This window comes from Thamnophis elegans, chromosome 1 (genome assembly GCF_009769535.1).
Source record: "Thamnophis elegans isolate rThaEle1 chromosome 1, rThaEle1.pri, whole genome shotgun sequence".
Classification (NCBI taxonomy): domain Eukaryota; kingdom Metazoa; phylum Chordata; class Lepidosauria; order Squamata; family Colubridae; genus Thamnophis; species Thamnophis elegans.
In genome coordinates this window covers 15,623,509-15,642,175 of record NC_045541.1, presented here as the reverse complement: position 1 = coordinate 15,642,175, position 18,667 = coordinate 15,623,509, and the positions used below count along the sequence as shown (strand labels likewise).

The window sequence follows — 18,667 nt, the reverse complement described above, 5'->3', positions numbered from 1 at the left end:
TTGAAACAGAGATGAGCACTACCCCCTAGAGCCGGAAATGACTAGCACGCATGTGCAGGGGAACCTTTACCTTTACCTTAAAGAGACCTGGTCCTCCTACAAAGAAAAAAATGAAATCCCCCATTCCACATTCATTTTTTCCCGTCTGCCGGAAGCAAAAAAAAGACCCTCAATCCCTCCACCTCCACTTCAGCTCTTCAGAGCCTTCATCCCCTATCTGAACATGCAGAGGCTAAAAGCTTTGCAGACTCAGGCACTCCAGATGTGTTATGTATCTACTTCATTTTGGCTGCTCCTACTGCAAGGCCAAAAGAAATATTAATCACTTGATTTCATGTGAAAGGGATGGGACCTCCTCTCAAATTTCAGAAAGGGGCTGGCAAGTAAAGGAAGCCAAGGCTTTCCCTATTTAAGGGCAAGACACAGGAATGCCTGTGGCTGAGTTCTCTGCAGGCCCAGTGGTTGACAGGGCAGGAAGCAATTGATGGTGATCTTTTGATTTTTTTCCCCTCCTCCTTTTTTCCCCCTCTCATTCTCTTTTGCACATAGAGTCTCATGTTTAAAATTATTTAAACATGATGAGCTGTGTGCAGAGAGCCGTTTTGTTCTTCTTCACTGTGACACAATTCTCCGTCATTTTGGCACAACAACAAGAAGGTAAGTAATCCCACTTAAGAATTGAGAATTGTCGTGGTTTTATATATATATATTTATATCACCATATAAATATTTCCTTCTATGCAACTTTGCCAGATATCAAGCATTTCTCAAGTAACTTTTTTCCCCCTTTTGCTTTGAGTTGGGTTGGGAGCCTGCATTTGAAGCAAGGAGGCTAACCTTAAAAAGGGGAAATTTTAGAGGCTTAACCATATTCTGTACCTTTTTCTAAACTTTTTCTCCTGATGTTTCTAGACTCATTTTGACTCTGGAATCGTGTTACTGTTATTTTCTTTTTGCTTTTTGAATAAACTTCCTGAGTGCAGAGTTCAGGAAAGTCTGAACTTCATTTGCAATGTAAAAGAAAGTTGTATTTAGCCGTTTGGGGAGGTGTAGGGTTTGTAAGAAGCACTGCTTTGAGGGTCTTGCTGGCATATGTTTCTTTTTAAATGTAGGCTTGCGTATAAAGTCCTTGATACCATTTAAGGAAGTGCTTTTGTGAACCAGGTTGGCTGGCTCAGCTCTGGGGAAAGATTTTTCCAGGTGTGGGTATGAGTGTATTCTTCTGAGACATAAACAGGAAAGGAGAGGGATATATCACATCTCAAACTTCATTTCATCACTCATCAGAGAATTCTTTCATGCTCATTGCTCTCCTAACAGTAAATAACCTTGGGCTATACATGCTTCCTGGAGAGTACATCTGATTGTGAACAGCCAAAGGATTTGCAGGAAACGATCACTTGCAAGGACATTTGGTAATTAGAATTCAGGATATTTTAATAGAGGACATTTTTGGAGCCTGGTGTGTGGCGATGGTGATGTGCACTGTGTGGAATTGCAGAATTGTTGAATTGTATGTCTTGAATGCACAATTTGATTGATACAACTGATTAATAACAAGATTTACATCACAATTTACCCCAACCAAATATAGAAGACTTAAAATAACTTGATTGTTACTTTGAATGTACACTAATCGGCATACATTAAAATGAAATTTCATTGCATACAGCTCTCAAAGGGTCACCACCTCCAATATGTGCTGCATAAACATGACAAAATAAATAAACAAATACAAAATTATGCATATACCCACATATATTATACAACACAGAGAAACAACGCCGTCTAGTTCAGATGTATACATGTGCGCAGTGAGAAAAACGAATTTTGCAAGTTTACCAGATGGGTGTCATAGGGAACAAAGCTATTACAGAATCTGGAAGTCCTGCTAGAAATACTTTGAAACCTCCTCCCAGAGAGGAGCAGAAACAAATCAAAAAGTGGGTGTGTGGTGTCTCCAATAATGCTTCGAGCTCTAAGCACATAGCACTCATAAGCAGTATCCTGAATGACAGGAAGTGAGCTTCCTATAATCTTCTTGGCTGTCCTTACCACTCTCTATACTCACATAGTTAATATGTATATCTAAAATTACATGTTTCTTCATCTGTTTATCTAATAGAAAAGCTTTTCTTACAAATGATCCTATGACAAAAGGATATTCTGTGTATTTAAAAAAAATAAACTGCAGGGATTATAGACATGAACCTATTCATTCATTCATTCATCACAAGTTAGTGACTAAGGAGAAAAAGCAATCCCTTTTTTATAAAGTTCCCTTATATAATTGATTCTGTATGGTTGATTTAAGCTGTACTGAAATTGCTTGTAGGAATTTTCTAGACTTTGTTTGCTTTCCACATTCCACTTAACATCCAGTAGATTTAAAGGATATGAAGAATTTATGGCTACACATTTGATGCATTCAACAGATGCAGTCTTGTTTCTAGTTGTAACAGGCATTTTAGATATGAGAAGTCAAATGCATGTTCAGAAATAATATCTTTGTTCTACTGTTATATTTTCTGTGCTCATAATTTGGCAAGACTCTGTAAGATTAAAGAAAGAGAAAGAGAAAGAATGCAAAATCCAATAACATTGGCCTGAATTTTGTAAAACATGTAAATGATGCAGCATGCTGGAATGGCTTTTGCCATGGGTATGTTGTGGATGAGTTCCTTCCTTCTTTCTTTCCTTCCTTCCTTCCTTCCTTCCTTCCTTCCTTCCTTCCTTCCTTCCTTTCTTTCTTCCTTCCTTCCTTCCTCGGTCCCTCCCTCTCTCCTTATTTAAATATTACTTTCAGCATATACAGAACAATTTGCCTTATATAAAAATATCTTCCTATATATATTAATTTCCCAGACGGTTACTGTTTTACTGTATTTCATCTATGAATTGTAGCTTGTTAGAATCTGAATAATTTTTATTCTGGGAGAGAAGGAGGAAAGGAGGGAGGAAGATTATTAGTGTTAAATGTTAAATTGTGCCAAAATATTCTGGTAAAGAAGTTGATGATTATACATTGAGCATCAAACACTGTAAAACTCAACCATGAATTCCTTCTTTGCTATAATGACTAGAAAAGAAGACTAAGGACAGATTTGCATCATAATTATTAGGTTAAGCATTTAAGCTAAGGTGGATACAACATCACTACCATGTCCTTGTAGCATACATTGGCTGTCTGGGTGTCCTATACTAGGGTCAGAGAATTTTGGGCTGTTCAGAACTTGTGGCCTAGAATTTCTTTCCATTGGTCATGTTAGTTGGGCCTCATGGGTTAATTAGTATCATTTGGAGGACCAGCAGGTTCCCTCTCTCTGCCTGGACCTGTGCTGGTGCAATTCATCTTACAGCAAAGTTCTGGTTTCTTTCTTTTTTCCTGATTTCTATTTATGAACATTAGAAAATATTCTAATATGCCATGAGTTTTTCTTCCTTTCAAACCTCATTCAGTTCTCAGAATATTGATTTATATTCTTTTGAATAAAGTATCTTCTCTTAGTACTCCATAACCTGACTTCAGCTCCTGGAAGCACTGATAATCATGAAAGGCGATCTAGAGGATAATAATGTTCCTATTTATTTTTTTCTTCTTTCTATGCTCGGTAGTGCCATATCATCTGATCCTCATTTTATATTACTAGAAATTATTAATATTTCCATTATCAGAGAAATCCATAATGTCTTTACTCAAATGCACCATCCTCCTTAAGTTGATGAATAAATGACTTTAAAACTTGTTTTCCTTGCTACCTCATAAGAATTTGAAGGATCAATCAGTGCAAGTCTTAACCAAAATTAAGATTTAAGGTTTCCACATTGAATGTGTTGGATTGCAGCCATGATAAATGGGCACGGGGATTTCTTGTACTCTTGCCTCTTCATGTTTTACTCCCTATGTTTTTGTGCACTGTATAATGAAAACATGAGCTGTTTTGAAATAGATTATATACAAAGGCTTTGTTTTCAAAAAGGATGCATTTTCATGTAAAAACCTTCTAGACAGAATGAACAGCTTGAGGAATGCCAACATTTTGGTTTGTTTTTTTCTCCCAAAAGGGAGACAGCCAGATCTAAAACATACTGAGCATGTAGAAGCATAATACAAGTACAGTCTTTAGGAAAACAATATGTTAACAATACATTAAAATATAAGCATTTTTCTCCATGTATTGACTGTTGTGTCCTTCTAAATAGATTCCACTATATAGGAGTAATGTTTAAATTTGATAACCTTGTGGTATAAACTGAGCAATAGCAATAGCAATAGCAGTTAGACTTATATACCGCTTCATAGGGCTTTCAGCCCTCTCTAAGCGGTTTACAGAGTCAGCATATTGCCCCCAACAACAATCCGGGTCCTCATTTTATCCACCTCGGAAGGATGGAAGGCTGAGTCAACCTTGAGCCGGTGAGATTTGAACAGCCGAACTGCAGAACTGCAGTCAGCTGAAGTAGCCTGCAGTGCTGCATTTAACCACTGCGCCACCTCGGCTCTTTAACCCCAAAGTGAGCATACATTTTGGGGTTAAAAACAGCAAATTCCATTCCATTCTTCTCATAGTTATACAACTGAGATGTTGAAACTGGGATATATCCATGTTGAAGCAGCAGCCTCACATGGATAATGTATGAATCAACTTTAGATTTCCACCCCCAACTATCATCTGAGGTTTTTGGCCAAAAAAAATAATATATATATAATGATCTTCTGGTTTTCCAATTACAGTGTATGTTTTTATGCTTACTGTGCAAAAAGCAAACACTGCTTACATTTCTGAACATTAATTTGAAATTAGTGGATTGTGAAATAAGCCAAGCCAAAATTTCCAGTCAGGATGCATAGAAATGGCAGGAGAGATGCGGCACAAAATAGAATTATGGGTTATATAACAGAATCTTTTAACAAGACTAATTCATACCTTACTGTATGAGCTCAGCTAATTCCATTCTTCCCCAAAGGACTGGGGAAGATATCCCTCTAAACCAATGATGTCCAACATCTTGACTTGACTGGGCCATTGAGTGAAGATGTATTGTCTTGGGCCAAATATAACATATATAATATAAATAACGTATATAAATAACATACGTTCTTTATTTGCGGGGGGGGGTCTTGTGGGGCCACATTTCTAGCTATCTAGGGCTACATGTGATCCAAAGGCTGTGGCTTGGACATGACTGCACTAAACCATACCTTATTGAAATTGCATTAAACAACCTGTAGTTTAGAAGGCATAATAGCTTGGTGCATAATCAGAATTTTATTTGCAGGTTATGGTAGAAATGGGGTCCTATCACTGCAGATGCATGGATGAGGTTATGGATATACCCCAAATGACTAAAATGAATTATTTTAATATGATCCTTCCATACCAAGATTCCATGTTGTGAAATAGTTCTACCAAAGAAATAATACTTGCCCCAACTCTTTTAAACTTCCAGGAGATAATTGAAGTAGAATTCCTCTAGCAGAACTTTATATTTTTTAATAATTATTTGAGATGTAATTGTTCAGACAAGATCCTGTGCCTATATAATCTTTGTTTGGCCTCAGTTTCCATGTTACATTTCAATGGTACCCTAGAAATAGTTTTTGCCTCTGCCAATCTAATTTGTAAAATATGCTTATGTTACATTCCAAAATATTCAGAAGTTTTGGATAAAAGTTCTGTGGGTGTCATTTGCCACTTTCTTCTATAAAAACCTTCCTGAAACTACCCCAGTTTAACTCTTAATGGCCAAAGTTAAATAAAAGAAAGATTGTAAATGTGAAATATGCTGACTGATGAAGGCAAGAGAAATGAACCGATGTGTGGTATGTGTTGTGTATCTTCATCTTCACATCAGTTAAGGCTTTCACCTTTAGGATCCCGGTTTTCTGGGGTCAAGAATACTCAACTGGCAAGCCTGGACTTGTATTTGCAGCCTCCAGAGTCCTCTTTGATTGCAAGTCCTAAAAGTTGATCGCTGTTTTGACACAGGCAATTAGTAAAAACTATCATGTGGGTTATATAAAATAGGCTTCATCCAGTTAGTGAAGGTTGGTTGGGGTAGAGAAATCCCTTTAAGTCTATTCTGGGGTCGAGGAAGGGAATCCTGGCCTTCCCCAATTGGCTCACCCAGTTTGTATCTTCCTCCCTCTCACTTTGGTCTGAGAACATTAAGTCAGTTAGCACTAGCAATAGCACTTAGACTTATATACCACTTTATAGGGCTTTTACGGCCCTCTCTAAGTGGTTTACAGAGTCAGCATATTGCCCCGAACAATCCGGGTCCTCATTTTACCCAGCTGGGAAGGATGGAAGACTGAGTCAACCTTGAGCCGGTCAGATTCGAACTGCTGAACTGTAGCTAGCAGTCAGCTGAAGTAGTCTGCAGTACTGCACTCTAACCGCTGCGCCACCTTGGCTCGTTCATTCTTTACCTATCCAAAAGTTGCCACCATGGCCGTCCAACCCTGTTTAAACAGTTGTAAAGTATAAACTTCATAGAGTACTTCATTTGCAATTCCTGGAACTAAGGAAAGCCCAAATCTTAATTAGGTTTTAAGAACTCTACAACCTTTAAATGAGTAGATGTCACTGAAATTAGGCCAGTTCCACAAGGCGGAGGAGAATTGTGGTTTGATGAACGCTAAATGGTTACCTCTGCCTTCTCTGCACTTTCCATTTGTGTGCTTTGACTTCAGGCCAAGAGTCATCAAATGATTTCCTGCAGGAGGGGGAAGAACTGCAGAGATGAGGATGGAGGAAGAAGAAACACTGCTTTACTGCAGGGAGAAAGGAATGAAAATGATCTTTCTTTTTCTCAGTGTTATTTCACTGACTTTTAACAATGTTGAATTGATGCCATTTGCCAAGAAATCCAAAAACAGTCAGCTTTAATCATGGCCATTTGAATTCAGTGGTTAATGCTGAACATGAAAAACAATCAGTCTGGGTTTTTTGTTTTTTTAAGAGTTTTACTTTTGTGGTCAATCAAGATTCTTATCCTAATCTAGATCAGCTTCTCTCAACTTAATGTCTCCAGGTCTGTTGGTCTTTGGCCATGGCAGAGATCCTGAAAGTTATAGTCACATTCGAAGAGCATCACATTTCAGAAGATTTATTTAGACCATTTATGTATTCATGACCATAGTTAGGGCATGCAACTTGTGCAATGCTGACAGAAGTCAGGAGCCCCACAACCACAGTTTGCAAGGTGGAAATAGAATGATGTACTTCTAAACAGATAGTGCTAGGATTTTTTTTAAGACAGCTACAAGTGGATCTTTGTGAAATCTTGAATCTCTGGAAACACAATCTGGATAGCCCATTGATCTTTAGGCATTGCTGTTCCGACTGCAGACCTGGTTTAAAACTCTTTGATCTTTGTGAAATATAGTTTAATAGCTCCTACTTCTCAAACTTGCTTGTGTTTGAGTTGGCAGGTTTGCACAAGCAGTAAAACAATGTGAATGATGGAAGCCTTCTGTGGCCAAAAATGTCACCATGTGACCCTGAGCAGAACACTGGTGAATTTATATGACATGGTTCCATAACAAGGCCTTTTAAGGCTTAGGTTCTGCAACTCCTTATCCAGAGAAGTCTCATTCTGTCTGAGAGATCTTGGAGGAACTGAAAGACTTAGGCTTTGCAGCCATACATTCTCTTGTAAACAAACCTTGGAAAACCCACGATAGTCAACAGGGTTCATTTCCACATGAGTGTGACTATGATTTATATTGATTGTGTGAATGGCTATGCTGATCATTGAATGATAGGTTCAAACTGGTTGGAAAGAAACTCATGATCCTATTAAATAGCCTCTTTTATTTTTTAAATTCAGCTAATAATAAATTCAAAGAATTTATTTGCATGTATTTTATTTGAGACTTTGAATAGCTATTTTATATAATGAAATTTATTGACCTATTTTTACAATCTTTGAAGCTGCCATTTTGTACAGTGAGTCTAACAGTATGATGAACCATCTCTCTCTCTCAGAGCATAGTTTTTTTCTATATCTATGGGAAATCAATTCATGATAGAGATAGATAGATAGATAGATAGATAGATAGATAGATAGATAGATAGATAAATTGTGTGTGTGTGTGTGTGAGAGAGAGAGAGAGAGAGAGAGAGAAAGAGAGAGAGAGAGAGAGAGAGAGAGAGAGAGAGGGAGGGAGGTTGATAGATATAAAGATAAATATGAAAAAGAGAGGGGAAAAAGAAATCAAACTTAATACTCTCAATGTTTATAATAAAAGAATTATTTATTTTAATAGACCTGCCTTACTTATCACATCTCATTGCCCTCATTATTAAGCAATTAAGCAATTGTTCCAAGAAGGTTGGATTATCTCATTAGATTTTGAAGAAATGTTGCAAGCTTGGCTCTTCTAAAAGATCATGATAAAATTAAGAAGGGCTTTTGAACTAGCTTCCTTCCACATCTGCCTCTATAACCTTCCCCCAAAAGTGGGTGAGTTGGATAAAACATGAATATGAAATAAAAAATTAAATTTGAATTAATTACATATAATTAATAAGCTCACTTCTTTTGTATTTGTTTCCTTTTTCTGTTATGATAAAAACTACAGTTCCCCAGCAACTGAACAGAGACAGATATAATCTCATAATGCAATTAACTTCTTTCTCTCCTAAATACTGCTAATAAAAAGTTCATTTTGTTTTAAACACCTATTCTATATAACAGTATGGCCACTGTCTCGAAATAAATCTGACATCTTCTGCATCTTAATTCTAGCTTTAAAAAAAAAAGTAAAGTCAATTGTTTACATGCAATAATTCTTTCCAGATTTCTTTTAAAAGCTGTATGTAGCCCAATTTCTATTGCTAACATCAAGTTGTCTCCATTTTCCAAGTTTTATAAACTTTGCCTGTTTCATATTAGGATGACAATGGAAAACATGAAACATTTCTTTCAACAAGAGTCCCTTGTTAGATTTATTTTGGGTACTCAAAATAAACCAACAGGGATTTTGGCTGCATTTATTGAAACACAACGAGGGAAATGCCTTTCATATTAGCTAACAAGCTGATTCCATTTTCTCATGTGGAATGAGTGCTATAATATTGTTTGGGTAAATCTAACAGAAAGACAGCTGGTGTAGTGGTTAAGGCACCAAGCTAATAACCAGGAGACTGTAAGTTCTAGCCCTGCCACAGGCGCAAAGCGCCTAGGTGACCTTGGGCCAGTCCCTCATTTCCTCAGCCTGGGAAACATGGAAGAGCAAACCACTTCTGAACTCTTTGCCAAGAAAGCTGTAGGGACAAGTCTAGGCTGTCATCAAGAATCATCAACGATTCAAAGGCATGCACACATATAAACAAACAATAACACCTATTGAAAGCTGAGGTGGCGCAGTGGTTAGAGTGCAGTACTGCAGGCTACTTCAGCTGACTGTTAGCTGTAGTTCAGCAGTTCAAATCTCACCGGCTCAAGGTTGACTCAGCCTTCCATCCTTCCAAGGTGGGTAAAATGAGGACCCAGATTGTTGGGGGCAACATGCTGACTATGTAAACCTCTTTGAGAGGGCTGTAAAAAGCACTATGAAGCTGTCTATTTTCTCCTTGGGTGAGTAAACTGTTATCTACATACAAAGATGTATCTCCATGTGCAAACAGGCAGAAATATAAATTTCCCAAAATAAATAAAATAAACAATGTCTTGTCATCCTACTAAAAGACTTAACATGCATTTACTAATACATTTTCTTGCTATTATATTTCAATGTTTCTCTGGTTATTTGTAATAATGCATCTCAAAGGGATCGATGCCAGGTGCATCTGTGGGGCAAGGCAGCGGGTGGGATGGGCAAGATCAAGATTACAGTCTTGACCTTACCATTGAAGCGACACCCCTTGAAAATGTGCATGTAAAAAAACCAGCTAGGTTCGAGTTACACGGTCATGGCTGTTGTTGACAGACCATATGGATAAGAAAGAAAAGAAAGAAAACAATATGAAGTGTCAAAATGGTCACAGCTGTTTCCTTGATTCTTTTGCATAGATGTCTTATGCACTATGGCGGGTTATAGCATAGAGCTGATTAAACTGTGTCTCATCAGGATCAAATAGCATCCAAAATGAAGCGAAACTTTACAAGGGATGAAAAATCAAAATATTATCCTTAGAATATGTGTGTGTATGTATGCATACAGTTAGTTAATTAGTTAGTTAGTTAGTTAGTTAGTTACTTCTAGGAACACTGAACCACCTTCTTTTTCTGAATATTCCCATTACTTCCATCAGAGGTGGTATTCAGCAGGTACCGACCAGTTCTGGAGAACCAGTAGTGGAAATTTTGAGTAGTTCAGAGAACTGGTAAATACCACCTCTGACTGGACCTCATCTATTCTCTGCCTCCCAAGTCCCAGCTGATCAGGAGGGAATGGGGATTTTTCAGTAACCTTCCCCTGAAATAGGGAGGGAGTGGAGATTTTACAGTATCCTTCCCCTGCCACGCCCACCAATCCATACCCACAGAACCAGTAGTGAAAAAAATTTGAATCCCACCACTGATTTCTGTGTTTGAGTGCTGAGTGTCCAAACAATTTATTCCCATATTACATTCAAATACAACCCAAACTCAATAGAAAATCATGTTTTATATGGCTAAACATTTTTTTTAGATTTGTGTTATTAATACATAAATCTTTCTACTGTATATCTTTCATCTCTATGTTGTCGAGTTTCTAATGATCATGAATTGTTACTGATCAATTGAGGACCAACCCTAAGAACCAACAGAGAAGGCTGATCCAGGATGTTGAGAAGGCATGAACTGTTCATGACTTGAGAGAGATGCGTAGGTTCTTGACTGTGAAAAGAAAACTTAAAGAATAGGTCTGAATATGGAAAGTTTTGGCAAGAGACTTCAGTGCAACATTTGAGCCATTTAATTGTGGAAGTCATGAAGTGCCATGATATATTAAATGGGATTCAATGTGGTTTCTTTGATGTCCTTGTTGTGGTATGTCATGGCTCTTAGGGCTATCCAAAACATTGAAGAAAGATATTTTGCAAAATATATTAGGGGAGTGAAGGAGTGAAGGTTTAGGGTAATGGACAAGTAGACAGTGAACAAACTATACCATGTTATTCTCAACAGCATTGAATGCAATGGAGAAATTGTTAAGGAAAGTGTTTGGATTACTTTCCCAGCTAGTACTATCAGGGTCAAGGTGTGGTGATGCTAATGTGGAGAATTTAAAAAAGTGCATCTCATCTTTCAGGAAAGCAACATAGGTTAGTGGAGCAGGATATCTGTGTGCAGAAAATTCCAGGTTTGAATCTTGCAAATTCTGGTTTTAGAAGCAGGTAGTCTGGGATCCTAATAAAGGTCTCTTACTTGGAGATAAAAAGTACTGGACTGAGGCCAAATAGATCTGCAATATTTCCACTTGGACCAGAAGCCAAGTTAAAGCACTGTGTGTACTCATGCATAGGCCAGGCAACTGAGATCAGCTCCCAAAACAGCCCTATAACCCCACAAAAGGATGGTGCTTTGAAAAGTGATCCTTCACTCCCCTAATATATTTTGCAAAATACCTTTCTTCAATGTTTTGGATAGCCCTAAGAGCCATGATAAAAGGCCCTGGAATGTAGCTGTGGGAGCTAGTTCATATAAAGTAGCTTTTTTTCCTGATTGGCCAGCAATGCATTATTTACATTCTACTCCTGCTTTCCTCACAGCATTCACTTTCCCTTAGTTCTCCATTAATGGATGCCATAATAAATATGTGAAGGTTTATGGGTCAGAGAATGTGTCAGAAATCAGAAAATGTCTATATCCTTCATTTTATTTTGTAATCAATAATTTTAGATTGCTTTATTACATACCAGAAATGGTTACCTGGGTTTTTTCATTGACTTATACATTTGGGAATCATTAGGATCATTTAAAAATTAGCCAGAATTAGTGTTGGGTTACTGATAAAGTTACTACTGGCAACAATCTGAGATAGACCAGAAATGAATTTCTGTCTTATCTGAAGATATAGAGATAGAGGCAATAGATTATATGACTAAAGTAGAACAACTCCATAAAACTCCATTCCATAAACATGTGTAGATTTTTTTTCTTCTTGGCAGAGAAAAATACCATTTCCATACTCTATTTTTCTCATAGTTTTTCCTGCTGACTGGAAATATATATCTGGCCAAACCAGACATTAAGCAGGTCATATTTCTTACTTGAGCCTTCAGATTTGAGTTTCTGGAGCCTCAAATTGGAAAGAAATAAATCGATTAAAGATACATCTTTAATATATATCTTGGAAAGATATATCCCACATCACACCAGCAAATTTCTTCCAACCCTTCTTTCCTCTGTACTTCTGAAGAAATTCCCCCAAATGTATTTCTGGAGCAGCCCCATAGAAGATTTAGACATTGCTCAGGGGGAAGAAGGAGTGTTTTCCATCACATGGGCTGCCAGCCAGCATGCAATGCAAACCATAAAAACACTGCACTGAACACAATCTCATTTAATCCAAGATTTTGGTTCGAGCAATGATCATAAGATATTCCTGGGGAATTTCCAAACACAAATGTAGGGTTGAGCTTTCTTGTATATATACTTGTTCCTAGATTGGTTCCACCACAAAACCGCGCTCAACTAAACCGCGTCCGACTAAACCGCGTAGCTGACGTCATCAACAGGGCGACAACAGCATGGAGACAGAAGCACGCTGTAAACCCTAAACCTAAAATTAACCCCTAAACTAAACCTAACCCCCCTAAACCTAATCCTAAACCTAACCCTAAACCTAACCCTAAACCTAACCCTTAACCTAACCCTAAACCTAACCCTAAACCTAACCCTTAACCTAACCCTAAATCTAATCCTAACCCTTAACCTAACCCTAAACCTAACCCTAAAGCTAACCCTAAACCTAACCCTTACCTTAAGTTGAATCGGCTTGCTTTCAAAGCGCTATTTAAAGCGCCCTTCTTTCTCCACGCTGGCTGTTGTCGCCCTGTTGATGACGTCAGCGATGCGGTTTAATCGGGCACGGCTTAGTCGAGCGCGGTTTTGACGGGTCACGCCTAGATTTGGCATTCATTGATCAACTACCTCTAAATATGAGTTAGGAGGCTATCCTTTACAATTGCATGTGATTAAGTGAGACAGCTTTGCTTCATGGCCCACTAGAACAAGAATCAGAATAGAGTTGGAATGGATCTTGGAGGTCTTCTAGTCCAGCCCCCTATCCTCTGCTTTCCCTAATGTGGCCATTAAATGGATATCCTGAACCTCCCAAGGACTCTCCTACTGCCTGAGGCACTCCATGCTCTGTTTCCTGCTCCTTGTGATACTCTCCATTCTTGGCTTTCTTCCCATCCAGCTACTGAGCCATCCAAGGAAGCCTGCCCATCATAGCATCTGCAATGGTAGCAATGGTGTTGCCCAAATATAGGCTCCCTTAGGTGGCTGGATGGGAAATAGGCCAAGACCTGTGGGGATCCAATGGGATTGGTCAGAGATAGATGGGGGGCTGTTGAAGCAACCCTGTTTAGTTGTGAACAACCACAGGGATATTGCAGTGGCTGTAACTTTGAAACCAGATCAGAGGTGGTATTCAGCAGGTTCTGGAGAACCGGTAGCGAAAATTTTGAGTAGTTTGGAGAACCGGCAAATACCACCTCTGACTGGCCCAGTCCCCATCTATTCTCTGCCTCCCGAGTCCCAGATGATCAGGAGGGATGCGAATTTTTCAGTAAACTTCCCCTGGAGTTTGGGGGGTGGGGGAATGGAGGTTTTACATTATCCTTCCCCTGCCACGCCCACCAAGCCACGCCCACAGAACAGTAGTAAAAAAAATTGAATCCCACCACTGAACCAGATCATAAGTAGCTTTGAAGGAAAGGGGTTGCAATTTCAAATGATTGTTAAACAACCAGTCACAAGTCAAATCATGTCACCTATACTAAATCGGATAATATTATTACCTTTTTAAGTAATTCTGAATCATTCTTGTGTCTTTTGCAAATGAAGGAAAGGGCTCAATTTGTTTTCTAAAGGAACTTCCTTAATACTGTAGCAAGGTTGAATGTGCTTATGCACCTTAATCTTGATTTATGTGCATTTCACTAAAAGGTTGCTCTACCTGGCATTTGCTCCTTTTATTGCTAATTTTTACAAATCTGCTTCTTTAATGCAGTGTTCTACTAACGTTTCTGTAGCTTTCCTCAGCCATAAAAGTGGAGGCAGGTAGAAAATGATCATTTGGCTTAATGTATGGTCAGCTGTCAATTTGTCCAATCAATTTGTCAAATTTTTAAGCAATCAGGTGTCAACTGAAAGGCATATGTGTTCCTGATTTCTTAGCGTAGAAAATAATCATGAATGCCATCCTGACATTCAAAAATTCATAGTTGTGTGAGGGCATCTACTTGACTACATCAAGATTAATTACAAGTTAATAAGCATAGGGCTGGAAGCGCGGAGTGCTGAAATAGAGTCTATTTATTCCAAACAGTAGAATTCATCAGAATCTCCAGGGCCTAGTGATCACAGATTGATGATTCAAGCCACTTTCACATATTGGAAATGCATATAAATGCCAGATTTGCACTGCTACAGCAGGGTGTAGATGTGTTCTATTAGCTACGCTTGTTTCTTCAGGAGAAGAGAACCATTGCTTACAGAATTAGGCTCCTGTTCACCTGGAGAGATCCCTCCTTAGGTGCACTTCAAAAGCACATTGATTAGGAAATAATCCACATTTACCCCGTACATCACTCCCCTTCAATGCTGGTTGCAGTTGCTTGAAGCGTTGGGGGAAAGCTGAGAAATGTAATTGTCTCATTTGCATGATACACTTTCCTTGACTTAAGCCATAGAGTAGAGGGACTCTGACTTTCTACTTGCAGAAGGTCTAAGCTTCCTCAATGTAACCGATTGTAGGGAGGAGATATTTTCACAGATTTCTCCCACCTCAGTCCTCTGGGTCCACCTTTCCTGGAAGGCTGTTCCAGTGGACCTGTGGAACATTAAATCAGATGATGGGGAGCAGTAGAAAACAGTGAAAGTTGTTCCTCTTTTTTGGAGGACTTGAACTGAAGGTGCTTTTTTTCACCAAGAGGCAACTGGACTTTCTGGTTTTGAAATTGAGGTTTTGAAAGAGAGAGTGGAACACATGCTCCAAGAGCTGAAATTACTTCTACCCAGAAGTGGGCTTCAAAAATTTTAGCAAGGGGTTCTCCATCCGGTTGCTGTCTGGGCATGGCCATGGTGGGTGTGGCCTAGTCAGCCTCCTGTACCATGGGAGGGGGGAGTTTATGCCCTCCCCAGGCTCCAAAGGCTTTCTTTGAGCCTCTGGGAGGATGAAAACAGCTTCCCCAGCCTCCAGAGGCCCTCTGAAGTCCAGAAATGAGCCTGTTCCCAGCCTTTCCAAACTTCTGGTAGGCCCATTTTTTGCTCTCCCTCAGCCTCTGCACACGCCCTGCATTTACCTGCTTCAAAAACGGGCTGCGTGGGGACTCCTGGGTAGGGTGGGGTGGGCAGGACCAGCCAGGAGTGGGATTTGGGGGTTGTCTGAACTGCACAGAACCTTAACTAGAGGTTCTCTCAAACCCCTACGAACCCCCAGCAGAACTACGAGAACGTCAAAAAGGCAAATTTTCTACCTTACAACTTAGACAAGAAAAGAAAAAAAACAGAAATTCCACTCACCTCTTGAAAAAGAAAAACACCTTTGAGAAAACCATGGCCTGGAGGACAGAGAATCTCCATAGACCTCTGACTTGAACTTTACCCATGGAAAATTCGAATAGTTTTGCATGCTCTTGTGTTCTCAGACAGTTTTGTTGGACCTTGGAAATCACTCCAATCACTATAAAATGTATGTTGATATTAAATATACTTTTGGATAAAAAGCCTAGGGTCATCTTTTTCTTTCTTTCCCATAAAAGACAAATTTCCTTTTTATGCCATTAGCCTTTCAAATTTTTCCTAAGCACCAATTATTTCATTTGCTTTTACAAGCATGGAGCTAAGCAGCATGAGAGTTGAAAAGAATACAGTTCTGTGAGCAGCCTACTAGAAAATTGGTGTCGCTCATATTTAGTCTAACTAATAAATCAAGCCCAGAGCTGCATAGCAGAGAAACAGTTTTTTAGATATATGTTACTGAAAGCATCATTTGCAACGTACATAGAACAGGTTTCTGGCACCAAAACTTAATGAATTGTTCCCAAAACAAGAGAGATCTAATCTTACTTATGAATAAATTTGGAAATAATGCCCATTAAAATAAAATGAATTTGGAATAATGCCCATTAACTAAAATAAGTGAAGAACAAATGTAGTGTTAAGATTAAACTGTTTATTACTTTCATTTTTACATATTGATCAGAGGAAAGTGTTTCTTCAATGATTCAGTTATTTAATGCATTTGTTCTTCTTTACCTTTGGACCAGTCCAGTGCTAAGTGAAAAAAAAAATCTTTTTACTAACAAAATAAAACAAACAGATTCTGTATCATGATTGTGTTATTCTTAAATTGACACATGATTCATGATAAACCAGAATCAGAAGTTTTCAGTCAACCATGCTTGGGGCGGGGTGTGTGTGTGTGTGAAGCCATTACTCTCCATATGAAAGGAAATTTCACTGGAATCAACAGAATTTCCAGTTGAACATGTTTATCCAAGTGTTAGGCAGAAATCCAAGTGCCAGGATTTGTTTGAACTCTGATATGCCGGCATAATGGGTTAGGCCATAATGGAAAGAATGATGTCCAGCTGTGGGGAAAATGCCAGGAAAAATCTCAGAGATGTAAAATGCTTTATTAGAAATCTTGCAGACACTCTATAGTGATTCCTAAAGGATGAGATTTCCTTCTCAGAAATCATAGGTATAATTTCATACTGAACCCTGCCAAGCTCCCAGGTTCTATCCTCTGCAGATTTCTCTAGGAACGTGGAACCTTAATCTCAGCAAACCTTACTAAACTGACATACATCTAACCATGAATGGTACATCTAACAACCTTTTGGGTTAAATCAAAGGCTAACTGGTCCAACCTCCCGTATGTTGCAACTGCCAATCATATTCTATATGAAGATTCCCATGAGGGCAAGTTCCACTATTGGTCCCATTGTCACTGGTTTATAATATTTATTTAATTATTTCTTTATCATATTTGCATGCTGCCTGACTTCCAGCAACCACGTAGAGATATGTGCTTCCTGATCCCGGGTGTAACTTTAGAGATGTTAGGACTAGGAACCTTTGTAATTCTTATCTAAATTACTGGCTGTCATTGCATTCTATATTGTGCTATCTATTTTGGAGCTGTCTATTAATTGTGTAAAATAAGGTAAGGTAGGGCAAGGCAAGGCAAGGAACATTAAGGTAGGGTAGGGTAAGATAACTTTATTGTCACACTGGCTCACATTAAAAATGAAATTCTGTTGCTTGCTCTCAAGAGAAAGATGAGATATTATCAATGGTGGGTTGCCCATCAACTGGAACCGGCAGTGACCCAGGCCTGCCACGCCCCTGAACCAGTTCTCCTAGTGGCTCCGTAGGTGCCGCCATCTTGTTTTTTGCTTCTGTGCATACACAGAGCAATTTCAGTTGTGCTGCACATGCGCACGTGTGGTGCATCCCTGAGTGAACCGGCAGTAGTTTATGCCAGAACCCACCACTGGATATTATGTATCTCATTTTGATCAGCCTACCAATTATATTAACAAAGTTAGAGCAGTCCAAAGCCAAACATTTGAAGCAGGTCTTAAATAAGCATTTACTCTATTTTCATACATTAATTGACCATTGATTCTCACACATGGGCCTTAAGAATATTGATTAATCTAATCAGCATCAGGTTGGGGGGAGGGGTTGCAGATGGGATAGTCGCCTACTATTCTAAATTTGTGCCTTCATTCTAGCAAAAATGATCCACTGAAAGTTTTGTTGTTGCTATGCCATTAGTTCTTACTATCAGGCCATTTAAAATATTTTTTTAAAAAAAGATTTAAAATTTGAGATTTAATCATTAAAGGTTTTTGCTTCATTAATTAGATTGCATGTATTTCTGACAAATCATGATTCATCTTGGCAATGAAGGAAAGAGAGATAATTCGATAAAGATACTAGGTAAAGTTAATCCCTGATTGTTCTTCCCACTCACCTGATGTCACAAGTCTTAGACATGATTGTATCAATCTATTTTTTAAAATGGGATATGGGACTTTGTAAATGCCCAAAAGAAAGGAAATTAAGATGGATCAGAGGATGACGTACACAAGTATATTGGAGACAGAATTAACACTGCAACATTGCAGCATCTGTTTGATCCTTGCTCCTTTCTTTCTAGATACTAGGGGGTTCCATGAACATACAGTCCGTGCATAGGGAATAATATTAATCATGTATTCTCCCACCTCTTTTTAATGTTAACTACCACAGTTAAACTAAAGTGATGGGCCAGCTATAACATTTCTACTTACCAGAAAGCAAAATGGTGATGTGAACTTCCATTCTGCCTTGGCCTGTTATGCTCTCTTCAGCTTTCCAAGAGGTTCTATCCCCAACCAAGGTATCAACAATGGTTCTAAACAATACTAGAACTTGTGGTTCCCTTTGGAAGGTGTCAGCATGCACACAGTATGACTGAGATATTTTGAGATACTCCAGGAGC

The 18,667-nt window shown here is 38.7% G+C and overlaps 1 protein-coding gene across 1 annotated transcript in view; it reads left to right on the top strand.

Annotated features, from left to right (window-relative positions):
• The first annotated feature begins 430 nt into the window (after positions 1 to 430).
• Positions 431 to 18,667, top strand: part of COL3A1 (collagen type III alpha 1 chain) — an 84,217-nt gene continuing 65,980 nt past the window's right edge. The window contains exon 1 of the mRNA XM_032211665.1: positions 431 to 657. Coding sequence (XP_032067556.1) covers positions 576 to 657 — 82 coding nt within the window. The 5' untranslated portion in view covers positions 431 to 575. The remainder of the gene's footprint in view (positions 658 to 18,667) is intronic.